Source organism: Bemisia tabaci, chromosome 7 (genome assembly GCF_918797505.1).
Source record: "Bemisia tabaci chromosome 7, PGI_BMITA_v3".
NCBI classification, from domain to species: Eukaryota; Metazoa; Arthropoda; class Insecta; order Hemiptera; family Aleyrodidae; genus Bemisia; species Bemisia tabaci.
Window position 1 is genome coordinate 24,116,371 of NC_092799.1, and position 20,591 is coordinate 24,136,961.

A 20,591-nucleotide genomic window follows, 5' to 3' on the forward strand; every position below is an offset into this window, starting at 1 on the left:
TTTCTTCTAATTAAAATAAATATTTATCTTTGGACTTTAGTTTAGAGAAATCCTTTTTTTTTCCTATTCATTTCTCAGAGAGTCTTACTCGCGCTTTGATTCAACGTTCTTGAGAATGGTGAACTTTCTCGAAAAAATTATATTACATCTGAGAGTGCTAAAAAAGCCTAGCTCGCAGTGTTTTTTACGATTTTTTTCTCATATGGGAGATTACAGAAATTTAGATTTAAAAGTAAGAAAAAATAGCGCGTTTTGACGTGATTTGGGGGTATTCCTGTCCTGTCCCGGGGTACTGCCGTAGTACACCTGTAGTGGAACAACAAAGATGAAAAAAAACGGGAAACAAGGCTAAAAATACACAATTATGAAACCCGAGACGTTTCGACTCAACACTGAGTCATTTTCAGTCGGAAACAATAAAAAAATTTTAAAAGAAAAACGCTAAAACCTGAGCTCTACATGGTGGGGCCGGGATCTGAGAGAAAAAAAAAAAAAAAAAAAAAAAAAAAAAAAAAAAAAAAAAAAAAAAAAAAAAAAAGAAAATTGATAACAAACAAGACACATCGATGCCAGCACCAGTAACCGAAAATGACCGATACGCTAGTTCACGATCCACACACAGATGGCAGCACTAACCAGTGAAACAATTAAGTTCAAGGAAAAGCCAATAGGTGCCGCTGGGGCGTCAACCTAAACCTGACTTTTTAAAAAGTGAGTGGTATATTGCACTAAGCCCGCTGATGTCAGTGCGGTTATTACACACAGAATCCCCATGTTTGAGGATTTCGATCATTTCCAGGACCAGTCTGGGAAACAACTTCTCTTCCTTACATAAAATTACCACCTTATCAAAATCGAACCGGTGACCAAATTCTGTTTGGTGCCTCTTGAGTGCTGTTAACTCACTATTGTCATATTTATGACCACCAAGCCTCTTCCTTAGAAGTTGCTTGGTCTGACCGATGTAACTGATGTCGCAATTTCCACAAGGAATTTTATAGACCAAACCCGATTCCTGCAGAATCGGATTTTTAGCCTTCACCCTAGACATCAGGAACTCAAGATTGTTGTATTTGGTGTTAACCACATGGTACCCGAACAATTTTAAAATCGATGACAAATTTTCCGAAAGGAAGGGAACGTATGGAAGGCATACAATTTTGTCGAGATCCCGTTCTTTGGTAGTTTTATCCTGCCCCCCTCTCTTATTAAAACTACTAAGTACCTGGCGGAAAATCTTTGCTATCAAATTGGGTGGATAACAATTTTCAACCAACAGATTCTTTCCAATCTGGATCATCTCATGCCGATATGAAACATGAGAGAGACCAATTATGCGCCGTGCTAAATTAGATGCAACGTTTTTCTTTACATTCATGGGTTGAACAGATAAAAAATTAACATAACGACCAGACGCCGTTGGTTTCTGATACCACTTACATCTAATCTCGCTATTCACCCTTATTAAAGTCATATCCAAAAAATTGAGGCAGTTGTTATTCTCAATTTCAAGGGTAAATTTTATGGCGGGATTTAAACTGTTGAAAAATTCAAGAATAGCATGCGTATCTTCTTTTTTTACACAAGAAAAAATATCATCGACATACCGCTTGTACATGCGGATTTCGATGGGAGATAAACTCAAAGCAGTACTTTCGATGCGCTCCATGGATATGTTAGCCATGACAGCCGAAAGGCTACCTCCCATGGCCAAACCCGAAATTTGTTGATAAAACGCATCATTATACTGACAGATGGTATTGGTGAGGCACACTTTTAACGTACTAAAAAACTGTTCTTTAGGTAACGGACAGAACATTTCAACTTCCTCCCATTTCAATTCCACACATTGAAGGGCAAAATCAACAGATATGTTAGTGTACATGCTAACTACATCAAGAGATATTAAATCATAACCGTCAGGTACCTTTACACCATTGATGAAATCAAAAAATTCAAAAGAGTTCCGAATATGCGAGTCCCCCTTACCGACAATGTTCGACAAAATGCTAGATAAAAACCTGGATAGTTTTTGGTATGGTGTTCCTATTGTGCTAACGATTGGTCGCAAAGGCAATTCTGCCTTATGCAGCTTAACAAAACCATAAATTTTGGCAACGCTGCCACCACTAACCATAAGATGTTTACACATACCATCATTTATATGACCTTCCGCAAGCCATTTTTTGACAATAGAGTTGTTCTTATCGATTTGCGAAGGCACTAGAGACCTAGCCACCTTCTTGTATACACTTGTATCCCTGAGAATATGAAGCATTTTGTTTGAGTAGTCATTGCCATCCATGACCACTACCTTGTTGGACTTATCTGCTTTTACAAACTTTAAAGACCTGTTTCTTTTACAAAACATTATGGTGTTCTTTAGATCCTCTTTGAGATTTCTCATCAACCTACACTGATTAAATTTCCGGTTCGACATGATGTTTATTTTTTCAGGATATCCCTGAGATCTTTGCATTTCTCGGTGATAACGGTTAATCACCAAGCAAATGCCTTCCCTAATTTTATCAGCAACCATAGATGATTCATTTCTGATTTTACCTTCAATTTGAGAAATTATTTTCTCAAGAGGAACAGGTTTAAAAATTGAGTTTGCAACAGCTCCGATTTTAAAAAATGGCAAAGAAAACATGGGACCCAGACACATTACTCTTTCAACATAGCCTGGCAATACCGTCGAAGAGATGTTCTCTAACCATAACTGTCTCTTTTCCATGAAAGGACCAAACAATTTATGATATTTGTCCACAACTATTTCCTCCAGCCTGACAAGTTTATTTTCCAAGCGCTGCCAAGTGACACGCCCGAGACGTTTGGCAATTAAGGTGGTATTAACAATAAAATCAATGAGAACGAAATGCGGTAGCGACGCTTTAAGTTTGGTTATGACGTTTCTAAGATTATGATTGAGATCCATAATCTCATAGTGAACATCCTCAATGCATAAGTTCAACAAGGAGCTTTTGAACTTTTCCGTAACCTCAATGCACTTGTTACGCTTCTTATGTAAACCATTGGTGATGTGTTTAAGGTGGAAATTGATGAATGCCGGGAAAACCTTCTTTTCCCTACATCTCAGCAGGAAAATTTTCCGACATGATGACAACACTAATTTCCTACTAATTTTCCTTAACTGTTTGAGAGATGAAACAGTTGCATAACCATGTAACCGCCGTACTTGTTGATAAAACATATTGCAGTCTGTTGAATGAATGGTGCACAAATGTGTCAACTGAGTAAAAGATAAAACGACTTACCAAAAGTCAGAATAAACACAGGTTAAAAATCGAAAAGACATAACAATTAAAAGGCACAATGAACCCAGTGCAATCATAGACACCTGTAGTACCTGTACACCTGTAGTATGGTAGTATGTCTCCAATAGAATGACACAATAATGACTCGGTGACTTCAACGCAGGGGAAGAACAAACAACAAAAGTTCAAGGAGTGTCATTACAGGGAGGCTAAGGTCACACGACGCAAAGCAAGAATGAAAATCGAGGAAATAATGATACCTAAGAAAAGTATCGATGGGGATACCGACCTAGTGACTTCAAAACATGGGTTGAAAGGATACAGAGGTAAACATTAAAAACACCTGTTAATGAGGAGCACCAGCGCTGAAGGAAACGTGTCCCAGTATAAACATCTCTACATGTTCCCCCATCAAAATTTAGCAGTGAACGTGGTAAAAATTTTGTCAATCTCCGAATGTTACTCCAGTAGTCATACTAAACCAATTGCTCAACTCTTGGGTCATCAGTCATCATCACTATCATCATCATCAAGCAAATCTGAACTGTGCTTTCGAAAATTAATTTTACACAATAAGGAACAAAACAGAGTGAGTTCTCCAAAATAAATAGTCTTCAAGTCCAAATAGTCCAAAATAAATCGTCTTCAAGTCCGGATAATCCAAAATAAATCATCTTTAAGTCCAGATAATCCAAAATAAATCGTCTTCAAGTCCAGATGATAATATCTTTTTGGAAAACGAAACACTCGATCGCAAGAGGAACGCGGCAACATTCGAGCGTCGATGCGGCGTTCTTCCGAAGCACGGCCGGACCGCGGAGCTGTTTTCCTATTATTATGTTTAAGATTATTATTTATCTACGGCCGAGCTGATTGCAACAAATGAGACGGTGCGTGGATCAGGATTGGGAGAAGTACGGCTAAATCGAAATAATAACAGCGAGCCACAGCCGCGGTGGAATTATGTGCGGCTCCGGCTGCGGTTGTGGCGAGGAGGTCGAGGTGGACGCTGGTCACTCCCCCCCCCCCCCCCCCCCACTATCCCCCCAAGGGAGGAGAGAGGGCATTCGCTCGTCCGCGGTCCCGGCGGCCATCGCGCGCGGAAATGCCGAAATTGCGACCCGGACGGTCATTTCACAGAAATGTGTCGATTTCTGGCACTCCTTGGACTTCTCTTGTTTTTCTACCCTTGCGTTGAAGTCACTAAGTCAAAATCTCCATTGACACTTTTCCTCGGAGTTATATTTATTTGATTTTTACTTTTACTTTGCGCCGTATGACCCTACATCCCCTTTAATAACGCTCCTGGCACTTCCGTTGTTTTTTCTTTCCTTGCGTTGAAGTCACTGTACCATAGCATTCGAAACTTATGGAGCAGAGACAAATTTTTGACCAAATTCATTCAGTTTCCTTGTTTAGGATCCAGGCCTTCTAAAAGCCTATGCATGACCGTATTACGTATGACCCTACAATCCCTACATCCCCTTTTCATGACGCTCCTGAGACTTCCGTTGTTTTTTCTATCCTTGCGTTGAAGTCACTGAGCCATACCATTCAAAACTTATAAGAGCAGAAACACATTTTTCACCATTTCCTTGTGTTGGATCCCGGCCTTCTGAAAGACAGGGGGAGGGGGGGGGGGGGGCAAATCCCCCCCTCCACTTCAATGACACCACTGTTGATCTAGGAAACCATGGAAGAGCCACGTGCATGGTTTGACGTAGCTAGTAAATCAGTCCATCACGGTGGCATCCTGGGGCTCCTGTTGTTTTTTCTTCCCTTGCGTTGAAGTCACTGTGCCATAGCATTCAAAACTAAGAGCAGAGACATATTTTTCACCAAAGTTCAGTTTCTTTGTTTTGGGTCCAGGCCTTCTGGAGGGTAGGGCGGGGGCAAATCTCCCCCTTTCCCTCCAATGTCACCACTATTGATCTAGGAAACGACAATTTGTCTGTTTACATGGAAACCATGGAAGAGCCACGTACATGGTTTGACGTGGCCAGTAAATCAGTCCATCACGGCGGCAGCCGGGTCGCGTCGGAGCTGTCAGGGACTTGGGCAACCTCCCCCCGGCTTTTCCCTATATCGTCGCGCGGAAACACCGGGACCGGGCGCTTGCGTCACAACCTTCAATCATCCTCGCGACGGGCTCCTTATCGGGCGCGGGTTACGGACTCACGGGCGAGAAAGGCGAAGCGGTGGCGGCTGAGGTAACGCGACCCGGCGCATGATAACAGCGACTAAAAGAGTAATTAAACTCGGTTAATGAGCCCGGTCTCCGCGCGGCCGGGCCCGTGGCGTCATCGTCACATCTTCCGAGGCCGGGCGAGACCCGCGCGGAATATTAAGTCCACTCATCTCGGACATGTGAATAACTCCTCCGAAGGCGAACTCTCTCCGCTGGCCCGCGCCGCGCCCGCCATTAGCGCTGATGAATGGGGCGGTTTTCCGTCCGCGAGAGAGTTCCACGGGTCGGTTCCGGTAGCGCGACCCCGCGCCGGCACCTACGGTGAGAGTATGGTCGTCAGTATGCCTCGTGCCCCCCGACGACTTGAGACGCTGTCCCTGTAAAGATGATATCCCCGGAGGGACTCGTCGAGAGACAATATATCTCATACAGTGTGATCGAAAAGTCCCGCAACGCCCCTCAGGGCTGCCGATTCGTGGGCAATTACCCATTTCGTGGATACTTTGAACTCCGGTGGGTAATGGGTTATTTGTGGGTAATCCAGGCAACGGTGGGTAATCTGTGGGTATTTTCTTATTCACTTAAAGCCAAAGAAATGACATTTAGAAAATTCAAATTCGGCAGTAAACGGTGGGTGAAGTTGTAGCTGGTGGGTAAACGTATGTAAAGCTGGAGTCGGTGGGTAAAACTAGAACCGGTGGGTAATCTGTGAGTAAGAAATAATCCGGTGGTTAATCGTAGATAGCAGAATGGGTAATCGAATCGGCAGCCGTGCCACCCGTATACTGCCGTTCAAAGCAAGAACGCCGTAATTCCGTTGCGGATTTTTTTCAATTTTTTCCCAGCAAAAAGTCAATACCCAGGAGCCAACAAGCACCTACATCAATTTCAGTCTTTTTGAGGTCTCAGGGGAAAATCGCGCGTCGGCCCCATTGATTTAAATGCAAATCGAAATTTTTGAAAGTTCGTATCTCATAACCGGCATAAGATATGGGTTCCAAATTTTTCACACACACGGAATCGTTAATAGAGATTTCAAAAACGCCACAAACTGAATTTTTCCCCAAAAATGTGAGTTACGTATCTTCGAGCTCTGGAGTACTGATGTTATATTACAGAGAAACTAACGAGCATTCATCGTTTAGAACGTTGGCATCGGAAAGGAACTTTTACACTGAGGGAATGAAAACAGTGCGGAGTCTCTGAAATGAACTGCCTCTGATTTCCAATCGGGCAAATGCATCTGCGATTATTTTTCCCTCCCACAGCCTATTTTACCCGCGTGGATATGATATTGAGTTGGTTCTTGAAAGCTAGTGACGTCACACATAAAGCACGCTTACGAGCCCGGCGTTTCCGCGAAGTTTCGCCGTTAATGCGGAGAGGTGGGAGGGAGAGAGTGAGCGGGATGATTGACGCTCTCGAGTCAAAACAAGTGCAAGTGGAGGCAGCAAGGCAGCATACCGCATACCGCACGACACATTCTGCGCCCCCCGGCGGGGGAGCGGGGGGAGCCGCGTCCGCGCCGCGAGGGGGGCGGCGCGGGGGGCACGGATCACGGCGAGGAAACGAAGCATCAAAGCTAAGATGACAAGTTCACAGTATATTAAACGGTTTTGCTAGCCATTCATAAAAATAGCTTTCACTCGGGTCGACAGCGCAGGCGCAGAGGAGCGCGGGCGGGCGAGCCTGCACCGGTTCTCCGTCTCGGTTGCCCGGTAGTCGCCCCGACGCGACACTAGCGCGGCGCAGCGGCCAAGTCTGGAACAATGCGTCCGATTTTCGAACTTCCTAGGGTCCCCAAGGGTCAATACATGAGGAATCCAGTTCTGGTTAGCTCCCGTTTCGTAGGCCTCCAATTTTCATCGATTGCAAAGATTATGCACTAAAATGGGCTGGAAGATAAAGGGTACGTCAGAAAACGTCTGGGCAGAATGTTGACATTGATAGACAAAGTAATAACAGAGAAGACAAAGGTAAGAACTAGATTTTGAATCCGAGGGTTGACTTCTGGAAATAACGAATGCACTGTAGAGAAATTAGCAGTGTGGGGTTTCTGAAATATACTGTCTCTATGTGCAGTAGCTTGGGATTCTTAACATGCATCAAGAGTGGCGGTAGCCACCCCCGGTCGAGGAAAATGACGTCCTACTAAAGTCCCGATAACAAACGGGTGGCCGACACTCTTAGTCACAGGCAACTCCCTTAACTTGAAAATTGATTCGATTGCCATTCGACTGCAGCCCAAACGACGGCACGGATTCCTACGATCTTGGTGTCTACGGACGCATCTCAATTAGGACTACAAAGTGGAAGAGTTTCAATAAGATCCATTGAGTTTTCAAAAAGTTATAAGCACTTAATGACCCAAAACAAGGAAAATTTTACTTTTTACTTTGCCGGGAAATTTGAATTTCAAGAATCCAGGGTACTGAGAAAGTCACTCAAACTCCGCGATAACGGTAAACCTTAGACCCATAAAAGTGGGTACCTAAAGAATCGCCATGTTACCGTGTGTGCCGCTTTTGACTTTATTTTAACATTCCAAATGTTTTAGAAGAGAAATTACGTAAAAACGACTAAACTGACTGCCGACCTCCCCGTCAAGACCACCTTTCACAGCAGATTTCTCGCTTACACGTTGGCCGATTCCAGTGAAACCTACAAAGGATCAAGGTTGAGGATATGAGGATTTCATTTCTACCACATTTAATAGGGCTTCATCGCACGGATAATTCAGCATCGGCTAATATCTTTCACAATTTTAGCTGTATCTTTTGAATTTAGAGAAAAACCGGTAGTGGTTCACTAGTGGTTCAATGCTATTGGTTGATTCCGTTCAGTTCTGCCAGTTCAGCTCGAGTTTCGGGAACGAAATGAAATTCCCCTGGTCGGTCGTTACCAGCCTCCAACTAGTTGTATGAATAGATTTATACCTAATTTGGATAAGAGTTTAATTCTTTGTAGATGCTAACTACTATATTTACATATTCATATTATTACGTCTCACGTGTTCTACTGGAGCCCGATATACTATTACCTTAGTTTCTCTTGAAATGTTCAAGTGGTATCTTTATTTTTTTATTGAACGAATATGTGACAAATTTTTAAGTGAGGTTATGTCGTCATGTTTATGTCAGTACCTGACCTAAGCGATAGATGTAATTCAGGTAAATTACGTTAACGAAATTACACCGAAATTGTGCCAAACTCTAAAGAGGAAGCAGCATTTACATCACAGAATGCATGCTCGTGACTGAAGTCTAAAAATTACTGGAATATGAGCCTCGGCCTTCACATGCGACTGTCACTGAACTTCGACCGAAATTTATTCGCTCTATATCTTGCCATCAACCTATGTGCTCTGGAGTGATTATGCTTCTCTGATGTGTATTTTATTGACATTAAGAACATGTTTCCTTATTTATCTTGGAATCCTCCTATCTCTTCTACCGTTCTTGTTACGCAGGGCTTGCGTACCTTAGTATGTGAGGCACAATTTCATCCCTTTATGGAACAGTGCAATCATAGATCAACTTAATGTCACACAATCAAAGATCTTAGACTGTGAGCATTTGCTCAAATTGGTTTCTTCTGAGTCTCTTTGATTTTGCGTCAGGAGTTGTTAGAAACATCATTTTGCCCAACAATAGTAACAAGGTAACAAAAGTAACAGCTCATGCCTTCTGAAGTGATTGCGTTTTTTTTAAGTGCATGTTATTGGCATGAACGCCATGTTCTTTGCATGATTAGTCTTGGGAAACCCCTCCTCTTACCGTTTTGGGAACCTCAATTACTTGGACATCGGCAGCAGTTGTTTATCTGGAGGAGTAACGTTCAATTCTACCTACCACCTCTCTGTTTAGTGTAGTCATTTAATCAACTTATTGTCACAAAATCAGAGATCTTTGACTGTGGGTTTAAGCTCCCATTTAACTCTTTCAGAGACTCTGATTTTGCGTCTACAGTTGCTACAAGCATCGTTCATTGCTCCTGACATTATTTAGGATACAATTTTGTGAAAGGTATGTACACGTTCTATTTTCTTAGCTTGAAGATATAAGTAATTATGGGTGATAACGTCACCTCTAAATATAAAATTAACTCGCAGTAGCAATAGAGCGGCTTGAAAGATAGTCACAGCCAAGCAGAGACTCTCACAGGTTGCCGAGTATGAAAATTCGAGTCGGTTTCAACAAAAACACCTACTACGTATTTCCCTGGCTTACTCCACCTTACTTAATGATCCAAATCATCTTTTCGCTTCATTTTTGAGTTATGCCTGGTTCACATGCTGGCTGAATAAGGTGATCGCTCAGTCCTCCGATCCTGTTATCAACTATTGAGAGGTCTAATTTGGAGCCATCCATGATTCAATTTACAGTGTGAGAAATTGTCTGGGACAGCAGGAATTGAAGAGCACACTAACTAATAGTCGACGAGAAAGTTAATGAACTTGAAAATTAAAATGAACTTGGGGCTGCACGAAAAATCAACTTAAAAACCGACTTACAAAAGAATGCTGCATTCTCCTTTGCATTAAAAGGGAACAAAGTAATTGAACTTCATTCTCAATTAGTTTACCCCATTTTAGACACCTACTTGACAGCGATGCAAATTTTCTAAAGAAATAAAGGCCCTAATACTTAGGAGCAATGTTTCGCCCCTGTAACAGGGCATATAAATTTTTCTAGTTTAAGCTGTTGCATTGTGTTGAACTAAGGGAAATAATAACATTAATAATCATGCCACTGAAACAGAAGGTAACATTGAATACATTAGGCAAATAGTATGAACTCTGGTAACAACTATTGCCAATCTCTAGGTTCCTAGCTATGGTAAAAATCCGCAAGTACGCTTATTCTGCAAGAAACCTCAGAGGTCTAACCATTTTTTAATTCACATGAAATACTTACTTCTTTATTGAGAAACGATGAGGTACCTGAACGAAACATAATTGAGAAACGATGAGGTACCTGAACGAAACATAATCTTGCCATCTGAAAATTGCCTTTCTCTGAAAACACCTTTGCAGGCGTATAGCAGAAAGAACATTTTCCACCATTTGGATCATCAGACTTAGGTACAGAAGCGATCTCAGGGATGAGAGTTGGTGGCTTAGCTTGCCTCCTTACTCCCGCACCTCCCTCAAACGTCTGAGCATTGGCTTGAAGGATAAGTAATTCTCCAAATTCTCATTGCTCCTGGATTTGAGAGAATGTTTCTTTTTCCCTTCTTCAAGGTAAAATTATAAATAAAAATAAAAGTTAACGCTTTCTACATCTTTCATCTTAAATATATGGTCTGACTAAATTAAGCCTTCATACTAATTTCTAGCTGATGTTTCAAGGGAATAAATATGGAAAATTAAATTTTGAAAAACGCCTATCTCTATTGAAACTTTAAAATAAGCAAATCATAGTCTTCCAATTTTCTGTAAGTAACTACTATATATACAATTGAAGAAGAAAAATCACAGTGATTTCCTAAGTGCAGAAAAGCCATCGATTATTTCAAGAAAAACTGTTGATTTAATTTCATCTAAAAAAAAAAATAAAATGACTAAGTAAAATAAGGTCGAAGATTTTTTTACGTTGCAAGCTGAAATACACACTATTCAACTCTACACATCCATGTAGAAAATCCTCTTTAAAAGAGATCATAAGAAATATTACGTGAGATAATGTAATGAAACTACAAAATCCCCCAGAAAACTTTCAGATTTAAAGGAGTAAAGAGTCCGCCCAAAGTCTTAAACTTGTTGAACCAAATCTTTTTCTTATTGCGTGTATAAAAAAATGAAAAATGTTTAAGAGATGATATGATATCCTACGTGAGATGATGATGAAAAAGAAGAGGAAGAAAGAATATATAATTTGATATTAATTTATTTATTATGAAAAAATTAAAAACTAAGTGCTAACTAATTATAAACATGAAAATTAGCGATTAAAAACAAATAGTATACCTATTAACGGCTCTGAGAGGCCTTAAACACTTTTACAAGAGCAAATAAAAACATGAAAACATTATAGTTAGTGAGAAAAAATCGTAAAATTACAAGAATGAATTAAAATATTAAAAACTTAAATTTTCTTAGCAACAAAATCGAGCCATAATTGATGACTTGAATACAAAGAGAGAACTTCTCAGTCTTAGCTTTTCAGATTTTTCCCTTTAGTTTCACTCATTACTAGAAAAAAGTTGCTTACATGAACTGAATATTTTTCACAGTTTATCAGTGCATATCTTGAGTTTCATGATTTAGTAGTTTACTTACGATAAAAAAAGAGGGGGGAAAAAGGATTTTTGGTGGAGATTCTGAGATCTAACAGAAAAGTGCTCTCTTTAGATGCAAGTTCAAATTTACCAAAATTAAGTTGAACTTTAAATTCACCGATTTACTACATTTGTTTCAAAAACATTTAATTTTAGTCTTTAGGAGCAAAACTTCTATTTCACGTGTTAAAGTTGATTTCGAGGTTTTTCATTTGTATTGAACAGTTGTCAGTTCAGATTTAGTGTCATTGAATTTTGATGAAAAGTGATTTTTCTAAAATTTCATCAACGGTCAGTCTAATGAGTCTTACCTTTTGAAAACTACAACACAAGAGACTAACTCCGGAAGTCTTCGGACCTTGAAAATGCATACTCATTAAATGAAAGAGCAAAACCCTACATACCAATTTGAAACCTTAGGGGTTAATGCGTTAAGGTATGGATTCATATTTTGGAACCTCAATGGCAATTAAATAAGAAAAAAATGCAGGATAATGAGCGCAGCTGAACAACATGGATAAAAGAAGAGAAGAGATGAGATTATTCATTTGGTCAATTAGAGGGACATAACAAGAGACTAAGACAATGTTTTTGTAACGAAATGGAAAACCTAATATTGGATGAATAGAAAACAGATGGACTCAAATTTCATGAGGGTAATTTTCAGATGTACACTTTAAAAATGGCAACTTTTTGACAGTTTATCTACCAACATCTGAGAATTCCCACCTTGTTACCAGTGACATTGCTACATTCCCCTAGAAAGATCCACGAGTCAAATAATTAAAACTATTCAGCCTACCTATCATTCAATCACATATAAAAAGAAAGAATAGTACGGATAGATGAAATTTAGTTCTTGATTAATGGTCTATTTCCTGAAAAAGCTTTTTGTATGCTGAAACTTAGGCTAGAAAATCAAGAGGCTCTTCATTCCCTATCAAAAAATACTCAAAAGAAAATGGGCAAAAGGAAAAAAACAGGGTTGCCACAAAATGCAGAAAATGAAATGCCTGTCAGATTTTAGGTTATACTCCCGAACATTACATGATGTGCATCAAGATTAAAAATCACCACTTCCAAACCTGAACACACGAAATTTGTTGTTCGAAACATGAAACACATTCAAGAGAGCAAGTAAAGGCGATTTAACAAATTTTCCCTGACAGCTCGCAGTTTCTTACTGACTTAGTAAAATTCCCTGAAATTTCGTAGTTTCCCTGAAAGAGGTAATGATAATTCAGAAAAAAGCAAGACATTGAGCAAAAAACTAGAAACAATATTCAAAGAAGTCAGTTACTAAACTCGGCAAACACTTATGCCAATTACGGAACATTAAAATATTCTACAGGGAAAAGAAAATACTTTAATTTCTGGGGACTTTTGAGAGTATCCTTTTCACGGTAGAAGAAAGAATAACGTTGCTCAGAATAATACATTAAAAATAGTACGCTGGAAAGGTTGCCACATTGAAAATCGACATTAAGATCCCTGCATTCAGCCAACAGGGTGAAATGCATCCTAACACCAGGCTGCCTGGCAGTTATTTGTCCAAAAATGTTCGATTCTTTGAGAAGAACTAGGAAAACATTTTTATCTCGATGCTGCCAGTATGCAATGAAAAAAAGATGGTGGAAGAAAAAACCCACCTCCTTCACATTAGGGAAAAAAAAAGAAAAAGAAAGTTGAGGACCATAAATGGTTTACCCCTCCTTTAACTAATCGAAGCTGAGACTTTGAAATACCTCTTTTCTATAAAATAGAAGACATTGAACTCTCTAATGACTTCTAATGCCAGACGTCCTGGGTTGCAAACTAAATCAAGATTATTTATTATTCAGCGTCGGCGGCCGCCCTGAAACAAAGGATCAAGCAATGAGGAAAATTAATTTTTAGATAAAATATTTGTTACATAATGAGTATATAAATGAGAATATATAAATTTTCAAACCAATTTTAATGCAATGGTAATTGAATATTCATCATCTATCCAGTCACGATTTTGCTATGCAATTTGAGTATGTAATCAAGAGATTTCACTGAGAGAAACTCAACAATAATCTAGAGAAGTGAGCAGATAGCCACATCTATGCTATCCATTTCATGGCCTGTTCACAATGTAGACCAACTGTTCATCAATGTTGCATCTCACTATGTAGAATCTTACAATGTTGCGTCTCACTACACTATGTAAAATTTTAAAAACTAAGTAGCTATGTTTTCTTTACTTCAGAAGGGACACGCACTCTTTTTTTTTATACACATACACATAAATTGCCTGTGCATCCCTATTAAATGACTCCACAACTCATATGAAAAAGACATAGTATGGGAAGTAGGAGAAAGCAGATTCCCAAAAATATACATAATTAGAAAAATATCACACGACAAAAGAAAAAAATAAAGGGAAAAAAAAAAAAATTAAATAAGGCCACCAGAACAACAACTTTTGAAGCGTGCAAAGGAAGAAAATCCTCAAGAAAAAGTGATAATGAGGAAGAAAACGCAGGCAATGTAATAACTGTTAGGTAGCGAAGAAGCCACTCTTATATTATACAGCTCACTACAGTTGGAAATCCATAAAATGTAAGATATGAAGGAAGCCACCCTGGTATAAACACTGCGACACGGTGGAACTCCAGGGCCGGGAGAAAAAATCAAAATGTTAGAGGAATCTAATGAAAAAAAGTTGAATCAAACGACCAAACAACCAGTCAGGGAAGCGGGAAAAAAGAATGATCAATAAGTAAATCACCGAATGAAGCTGCAAAAAAGGAAATTATTTACAGCATTATCATCATTCCAAGCCTTAAATCCACTCCATTTATGATAAGGGTGATGCAAAGCCTGTTATCTTTACATCACTTGTTCTTACTTGCAATTGTGTCCCCTCCAATGATGAACTTGTAAAACAGACGTTGACCTTATAGAAAGGAGAGATCTGCTGTTGGCTTTTTGTTACCACCCAGGAGACTAAGAATGACATTGTTTCAGTTCCCACTGCCCAACTCTGTGCCATAAGTGTGAGTTGTAAAAATAAAAATTAAATAAAATTATTCAAAGTCCCCAGTGCGATGATACTGACTGGAAATTTGGAATGATATATCAGTCATCCTGCTGGTGTTGCTATGGAAAGCTGGAATAAATCAAATTCTTTTGTTGTATTAATTTGTTGCAATTGTTACCACCCAGGTAACTGAAAATCAAGACTTAAATATTGTACTGTTAAAATCACAAATTGGAAGGCCAAAGAAAGGAATCCTGATGTTTTGATCTTTTAATAAGACAATAAGAGAAGACATAATTTGTTGCTCTTCAAAAATAAAAAAAATTGTCACCATCGGCATCTCCTGGCTCTCTATTTTGCTCACTGCAGTATTTTTCCTATATGACCTTTCTGTCAAAAAATTACTTTTATTTACTTTCTTTCAAAATCATGTCATGATGCTGAATTGCATTTGGGAAAAATTGCTTTTTTAGATGAGTATATTACATACACTCCATACAAAGAGGGCCTCATAGAGACACGCTTCAACAGATTCTTTACCTATCTTTATAAGAGGCAAATCAGTCAGGATAACATAATAAATAAAATAATAACGTCAACTTACCCTTTTCTTTTTAAGGGGGGGAAACTCTTTATCCTGAAAGCAAGAAAAAAAAAATAAATGTAACATATTGTCCTATTCCGTTGAATAAAGCTGCTCCTCCAGTCAAGTGTTAAAAACAAACAGATCAAAGAATAACTAATTACCGAAAGAAAATTTCCGATTATTTTAACTTTTATATTTCTTCATGGCATAAAAGAGCTTTTTTTCTCAAATATCATGACTAGAAAACGAATAAATCGATTTTTGAAGAAGAACACACCAACAAAAATAACATAAAACCTTTTTTTTTTTAACTCAGTCAGCTTCGAAACAATAAATACCCAGTTTTTCACTTTCTTAAAAAATCTGCTACAAAACTGCTTCGATTTTTCAAACAGTTCCTTGTAATTTTATTTAGTTATACAACCCCAGTGTTACTTTTTCATAAATATAGTTGCTTCACTTTTTCACTTAGAACCTTGCCATGATTTTTTTGTCTTTATACTCGTAGTATTGCAGGAAAGCTTTGAATAGTTCATTCTGAAAATTAATTAAGAAAAAAACACAAAAATAGTTGCTTCACTTTTTCACTCAAAATTCTTACCAAGATTTCTTTATCTTTGTAAAATTTCATGAACTCTTCGAATAGCTCCTTCTGAAAATTAAGAAAAAAACACAAAAATTAAAAAAGTATTAATATGTTACTGTATCATAATTAGTTGGCAGAGCATTGCCTATGGATTTGGATGTTTTCTGAGAAATTCTAAATCAATCTCTCGTGACACAGATTGAAAGAAGGAAAAAACCCACCCATGGCTTCAAATCCCTGCAATTCTGTAAGTTAGGCTTAGGCCTTTCTTCAAAGCCTTTATTGGACATTCCTTGATTGTGTACAGGCTGATCCAAGTCTCTTGCATTACTCCTCTCTATCATTTAAACAAATTGAGATGGAGACTTGAAATTTTCGGAGTGCTTATAGATTGAATGAAACTTCTTTTTGCAACCCCTCAAAAATTTGGGCGAATCTTGTCAAAAACACGAGTGGGTGGTTGCCTTTTGATGAAAAAAATTCCAGTTCATGATATTCTTTCTAGTTTCTCCCTCTAATATTTCAGTGATCCCACAAGTGCACAAGCCATCCATACATTCATTATGATCCCACCACTCTAAAAAAAAAAAAAAAAAAAAAAAAAAAAAAATAAATCATTATGAATCAATCGCCCATACTTGCTTGTCATTGGATGCATCAGCTGTAGCTGGTGCCGTAGCCTTGGTTGGTGCCTGAGGAGCTACTGGTGCCTGTGGAGCTACTGGTGCCTGAGGAGCTACTGGTGCCTGAGGAGCTACTGGTTCCTGAGCAGCTACTGGTGCCCGAGGAGCTACTGGTTCCTGAGGAAGTACTGGTGCCTGTGGAGCTACTGGTACCTGAGGAGCTACTAGTTCCTGAGGAGCTACTGGTGCCTGAGGAGCTACTGGTGCCCGAGGAGCTACTGGTTCCTGAGGAACTACTGGTGCCTGTGGAGCTACTGGTACCTGAGGAGCTCCTGGTGCCAGTGATGTGCTTGGGGCATATAGGGGCCCTGTTGGGAAGGGATACCCATAGGCATACTGTCTAGGGTAACCCGCGTATACCGGACTGCGAAACTCCAAAGGGGCTGGGTATCCCCAGTTGGCGGGACCAGCCTGCCAGTTTGGTGCCAGGTTTCCTTGTGGTTCAGTTGGTGGTGGAGGCGGCGGTGCATTTTTAAGTCTCATCTCATTTTCTATTAACTTGATGACAAATTCGTCATCACTATCATCATTAACTGAAAAGAAAGAAGAAAAAAAATGAATGCTACAGAAGCAAAAACAAAAAAAAAACCAAAAAAAAAAAAATTTAATAAATTTGCACTGAAAAGAACCACGTTGCGAAAAAAACAAACCCTATTCTCATAGTTTCTTTTACCATAAGTACGACCAAACAGTACTTCCTTGTTGCAAAATGATGTCATAGTGCATTTTAGAGATCATTCCTATTGTCCACTCATTACTAGGCTGGCTGTAAGAATAAAAAAACTGTTTTGTGGATTTGATGCCGAATTACTTCACTCACAATTAAACTGTCACAGAGGATCGACTCTTTTCAGTTCGCCATTGAAAGTGAATCCAAGAACCAAGATGGCGAACTTCTATCTCACTTTATCCATCTAATCTACAAATCATCAAGAGCTACAAACACTAATTTGACTTCAACACTGCCTGTCGACAAGTTAAGAAATTGTAGATTTTTCTCCCTGAAAGGTCTCATTTGAACACATCAGAAACCTCCAAATTTAATTCTTTTACATAAGATATTCACGTTTGTATCATGCGGCCTTGGAGGGAATCAATTCAAATCTTCCGCTTCTATGAGAAGCCATGATGAATGATCGTTGGTGTATACCAAACAAACTAATCTGCCACTGAAAACAAACTTCCTTGTTAGGCAAGAAACTGACGTCTGATTTCATAAATGCATATTACTTGCCTCCTCTCAAACTCTCAAATGAGTTCCTCCTCAACTTTTTAGAGCAAAATCATCTACTGTGAAATATAATGATGAATTCAGTTCAATATATGTACTGGTAAAATTGCATGAATTTCAGATCATAATATTTTTACAAAACTAAATTTTTTTCAGTTTTTCAGTCAATAGGTTATGATAGGACACTACGTACAGTTTTATTATTTTGTATCAAACAAACATTAATCAAAGAATATTACGCTTAAACAACTTACACAACATTGCCGAAATAGTCATCGCCGCTATGCGCTTGATTTTTCTTTCCTCCAGCTTTCTCTTAATTCTTGCCACTTTTAGGGCGTGCTTAGCTCCTTTTGATCCCTAGAGAAAAAACATAAGTGTTTAAGAATTAGAGCTTCAAAGACAAATACATCAAGTGTTCTAAGCCCAGACACAGCATCCAGCGATGAATTCAATGAAGGGAGCTGTATGCATCTAACAATATTCTCTCCCCTTTCTGCGCTTACTGCAGTATACTCAATACTCAGCAGTGGCAATTTTTAGAAGTTGACATTGCTGCATTTCACCCCCTCAAAAATAATACTTAGAAAAATTGATAATGCTTGACGAGGCAGCCAGCTAACACTCATAACTCATTGTTTAAGTAGGATTTTACAAAGAAATCTTCAGTCTTATACTACCAACATACAAGAATTACCACTGCTGCTCAATAACCTGATCACATCTTGAACTGTGAAAAGTCATCTCCAATTCAAGGCATTCTTTATTAAACTTAACTACATCATCAAAATTAGAGTCTACATCAAATAAATTTGTCCACCTTCAGCATGAGAAATAAGATTGCCATCTTTATTCTGCCACTTGCTTTCAATGTTTAGCCAATTTCTTTCTTCATGGTGAGAAAACAACAGAAACTAGGATTGAACCATGACGTCGCCACCAAGTCAGACTTCTCCGTCAAAACAATTTCGAAGAGACATGCTATTTAAGATATTGTTGCAGGATTGCTAGAGGTGTCGTCAGCTAAGTTTACGGTTGTTTACTTTCGGTTTGCAGGCAATTTGCAGACGCCAATGACGAATTTGGGCCTCTGAACAAAGCGGCGTTCGTTACTATCCACTTTGAAAACATCCGTCTCATGATTGTATCGCTAAAAAAACTACTTATCAGATATGATTTGCGACTTTTATGTGGTTATGATATCTGTGTGTTTAAAAATTTAAGTGTTACAAGGTTTGAAGGAATTAAAAAACTTATCTACGCTTGTGTTCTTGCTTCCGAGAGAGTCGGATGTTTTCATGTGGATAGTAGTGACGCGAAAACGCCTGCAAACGGAAAGTAAACAACCGTAAACTTAGCTGATGACACCGCTAACACCTCTTTGAACATTTCATTTCACATTTCTTTTCTTCTTTCATCAATGAAAATGTTCCGGCAAGCAAACCCTGGAAATGACTGCTGCAGCCTGATTGTTGAAATTTTTTGTTTGTCGGAGCGACATAGATGACATAGGTTAAAAGGCGGAGCATGATTGGTTGGCTATGTCTTATCACTGCTTTGTCAGGTGGAATGGACGACATACTGTCGGAAACTTAGGAGATGTCGTTAGCTTGTCGTGAGTTCAACCCGACAAAGCAGCGATAAGACATAGCCGACCAATCAGGCTCTGCCTTTTAACCTATGTCATCTATGTCGTCCCAACAAATAAACGATACTTCCTCTCTACCCTATGGGAGCGAGAAAGTAAAAATTTCAACAATCAGGCTGCAGTTCATTGCAAGACACCTTAGCAGGGATGCAGCAGGTCACTGATTGAGGGAAAATTAATGAAGTTGGATATTACATTATATGTTGATATATTAATCATATACTTACTTCGGGTACTAGGCGGTTGAACAGCGGCTTGTGGTGGTCCTTATCACTCATTTTAAATGGTTCTGGATTCTCGTTTGGGTTGATATTTTTCGGTGTACGAACGAAGATCGAAGTTGAAGATACGTATGAACATGAACAAACAATGAACAGAAGCCAGCCGCCGAGCCGCGCAAATTCTTAGAACAACTTTAAGTACCAACACAACTTCTTGCGACGAACAAAAATCACTAACCGAAATACGTAGAAACTCAAGGGGCTCCCCTCCTCCTGATCATTCATCCGGCGTGTTTCTTTGCAAAATCATTACTTACTTCTACAGCAGTTCTGTGAGCTTTCTCATTATCTAGAGCTTTGGATAAAAAAATATCCACATCTTTCAGTGAAAATTCAAAGGTGGTTGCTACCTCGTAACTGACGTAGTTATGACTCTGTAGTCCTCAACCAATGAACACTTAAGTCATTTTAACTAGAGTAGCGCCTTGTGGAATCCACTTCTGATTGGCTCCTGATTTTACGTTTCCTCAGTTGAACCGTGGAACTGAGGCATTGACGTATAATACAATCTAGACCGCGCATTAGGAAATTTCAGCGAGACGATAGGCAACCCAGCAACACTCAGCAAGTGTACCGACGAGACAATGGTGGAATTCGTGGAAATGCCAGTCTTGCCAGTGCCGTTGCCTGATACGGGTACACTTAGCTCGTATATCCGGCGGTATCAACTAGGCTGAAGGCGCGTCTTTACCCCCCTAGCTGTCTTACCTTCCCCGCCTAAAGTCGGGCCCAATGCGCGGTCTAGATTGTATTATACGTCAATGATTGTGGTTGCCACCTTGTTAATGACGTAGTTTCTCGTCAACCAATGAACACTCGAGTCG

General features: G+C 39.3%; 2 protein-coding genes and 1 long non-coding RNA gene across 4 annotated transcripts in view; 1 reads left to right on the top strand and 2 right to left on the bottom strand.

Annotated features, from left to right (window-relative positions):
- ds (dachsous cadherin-related 1) overlaps nt 1-20,591 on the bottom strand; it is a 392,936-nt gene that overhangs the window by 249,593 nt on the left and 122,752 nt on the right.
- Nucleotides 7,566-14,174, top strand: LOC109031433 (uncharacterized). Its single transcript, XR_002008804.2, has 2 exons — nt 7,566-9,491; nt 10,502-14,174. It is a non-coding gene; the product is annotated as an uncharacterized lncRNA (long non-coding RNA).
- LOC140225174 (uncharacterized) lies at nt 15,200-19,847 on the bottom strand. Of its 2 annotated transcripts, XM_072303039.1 has the most exons (5): nt 19,714-19,847; nt 18,093-18,198; nt 16,563-17,140; nt 15,940-15,990; nt 15,200-15,389 (listed from the first exon to the last, which is right to left on the bottom strand). In XM_072303039.1, exons 1-5 carry the CDS (start codon nt 19,762-19,764, stop codon nt 15,348-15,350), a joined length of 828 nt encoding a protein of 275 aa, XP_072159140.1. In that variant the 5' UTR covers nt 19,765-19,847; the 3' UTR covers nt 15,200-15,347. The 2 variants fall into 2 exon arrangements, with proteins under 2 accessions (XP_072159140.1, XP_072159139.1); XM_072303038.1 differs by lacking the exon at nt 15,200-15,389 and having other exon boundaries at nt 15,630-15,990.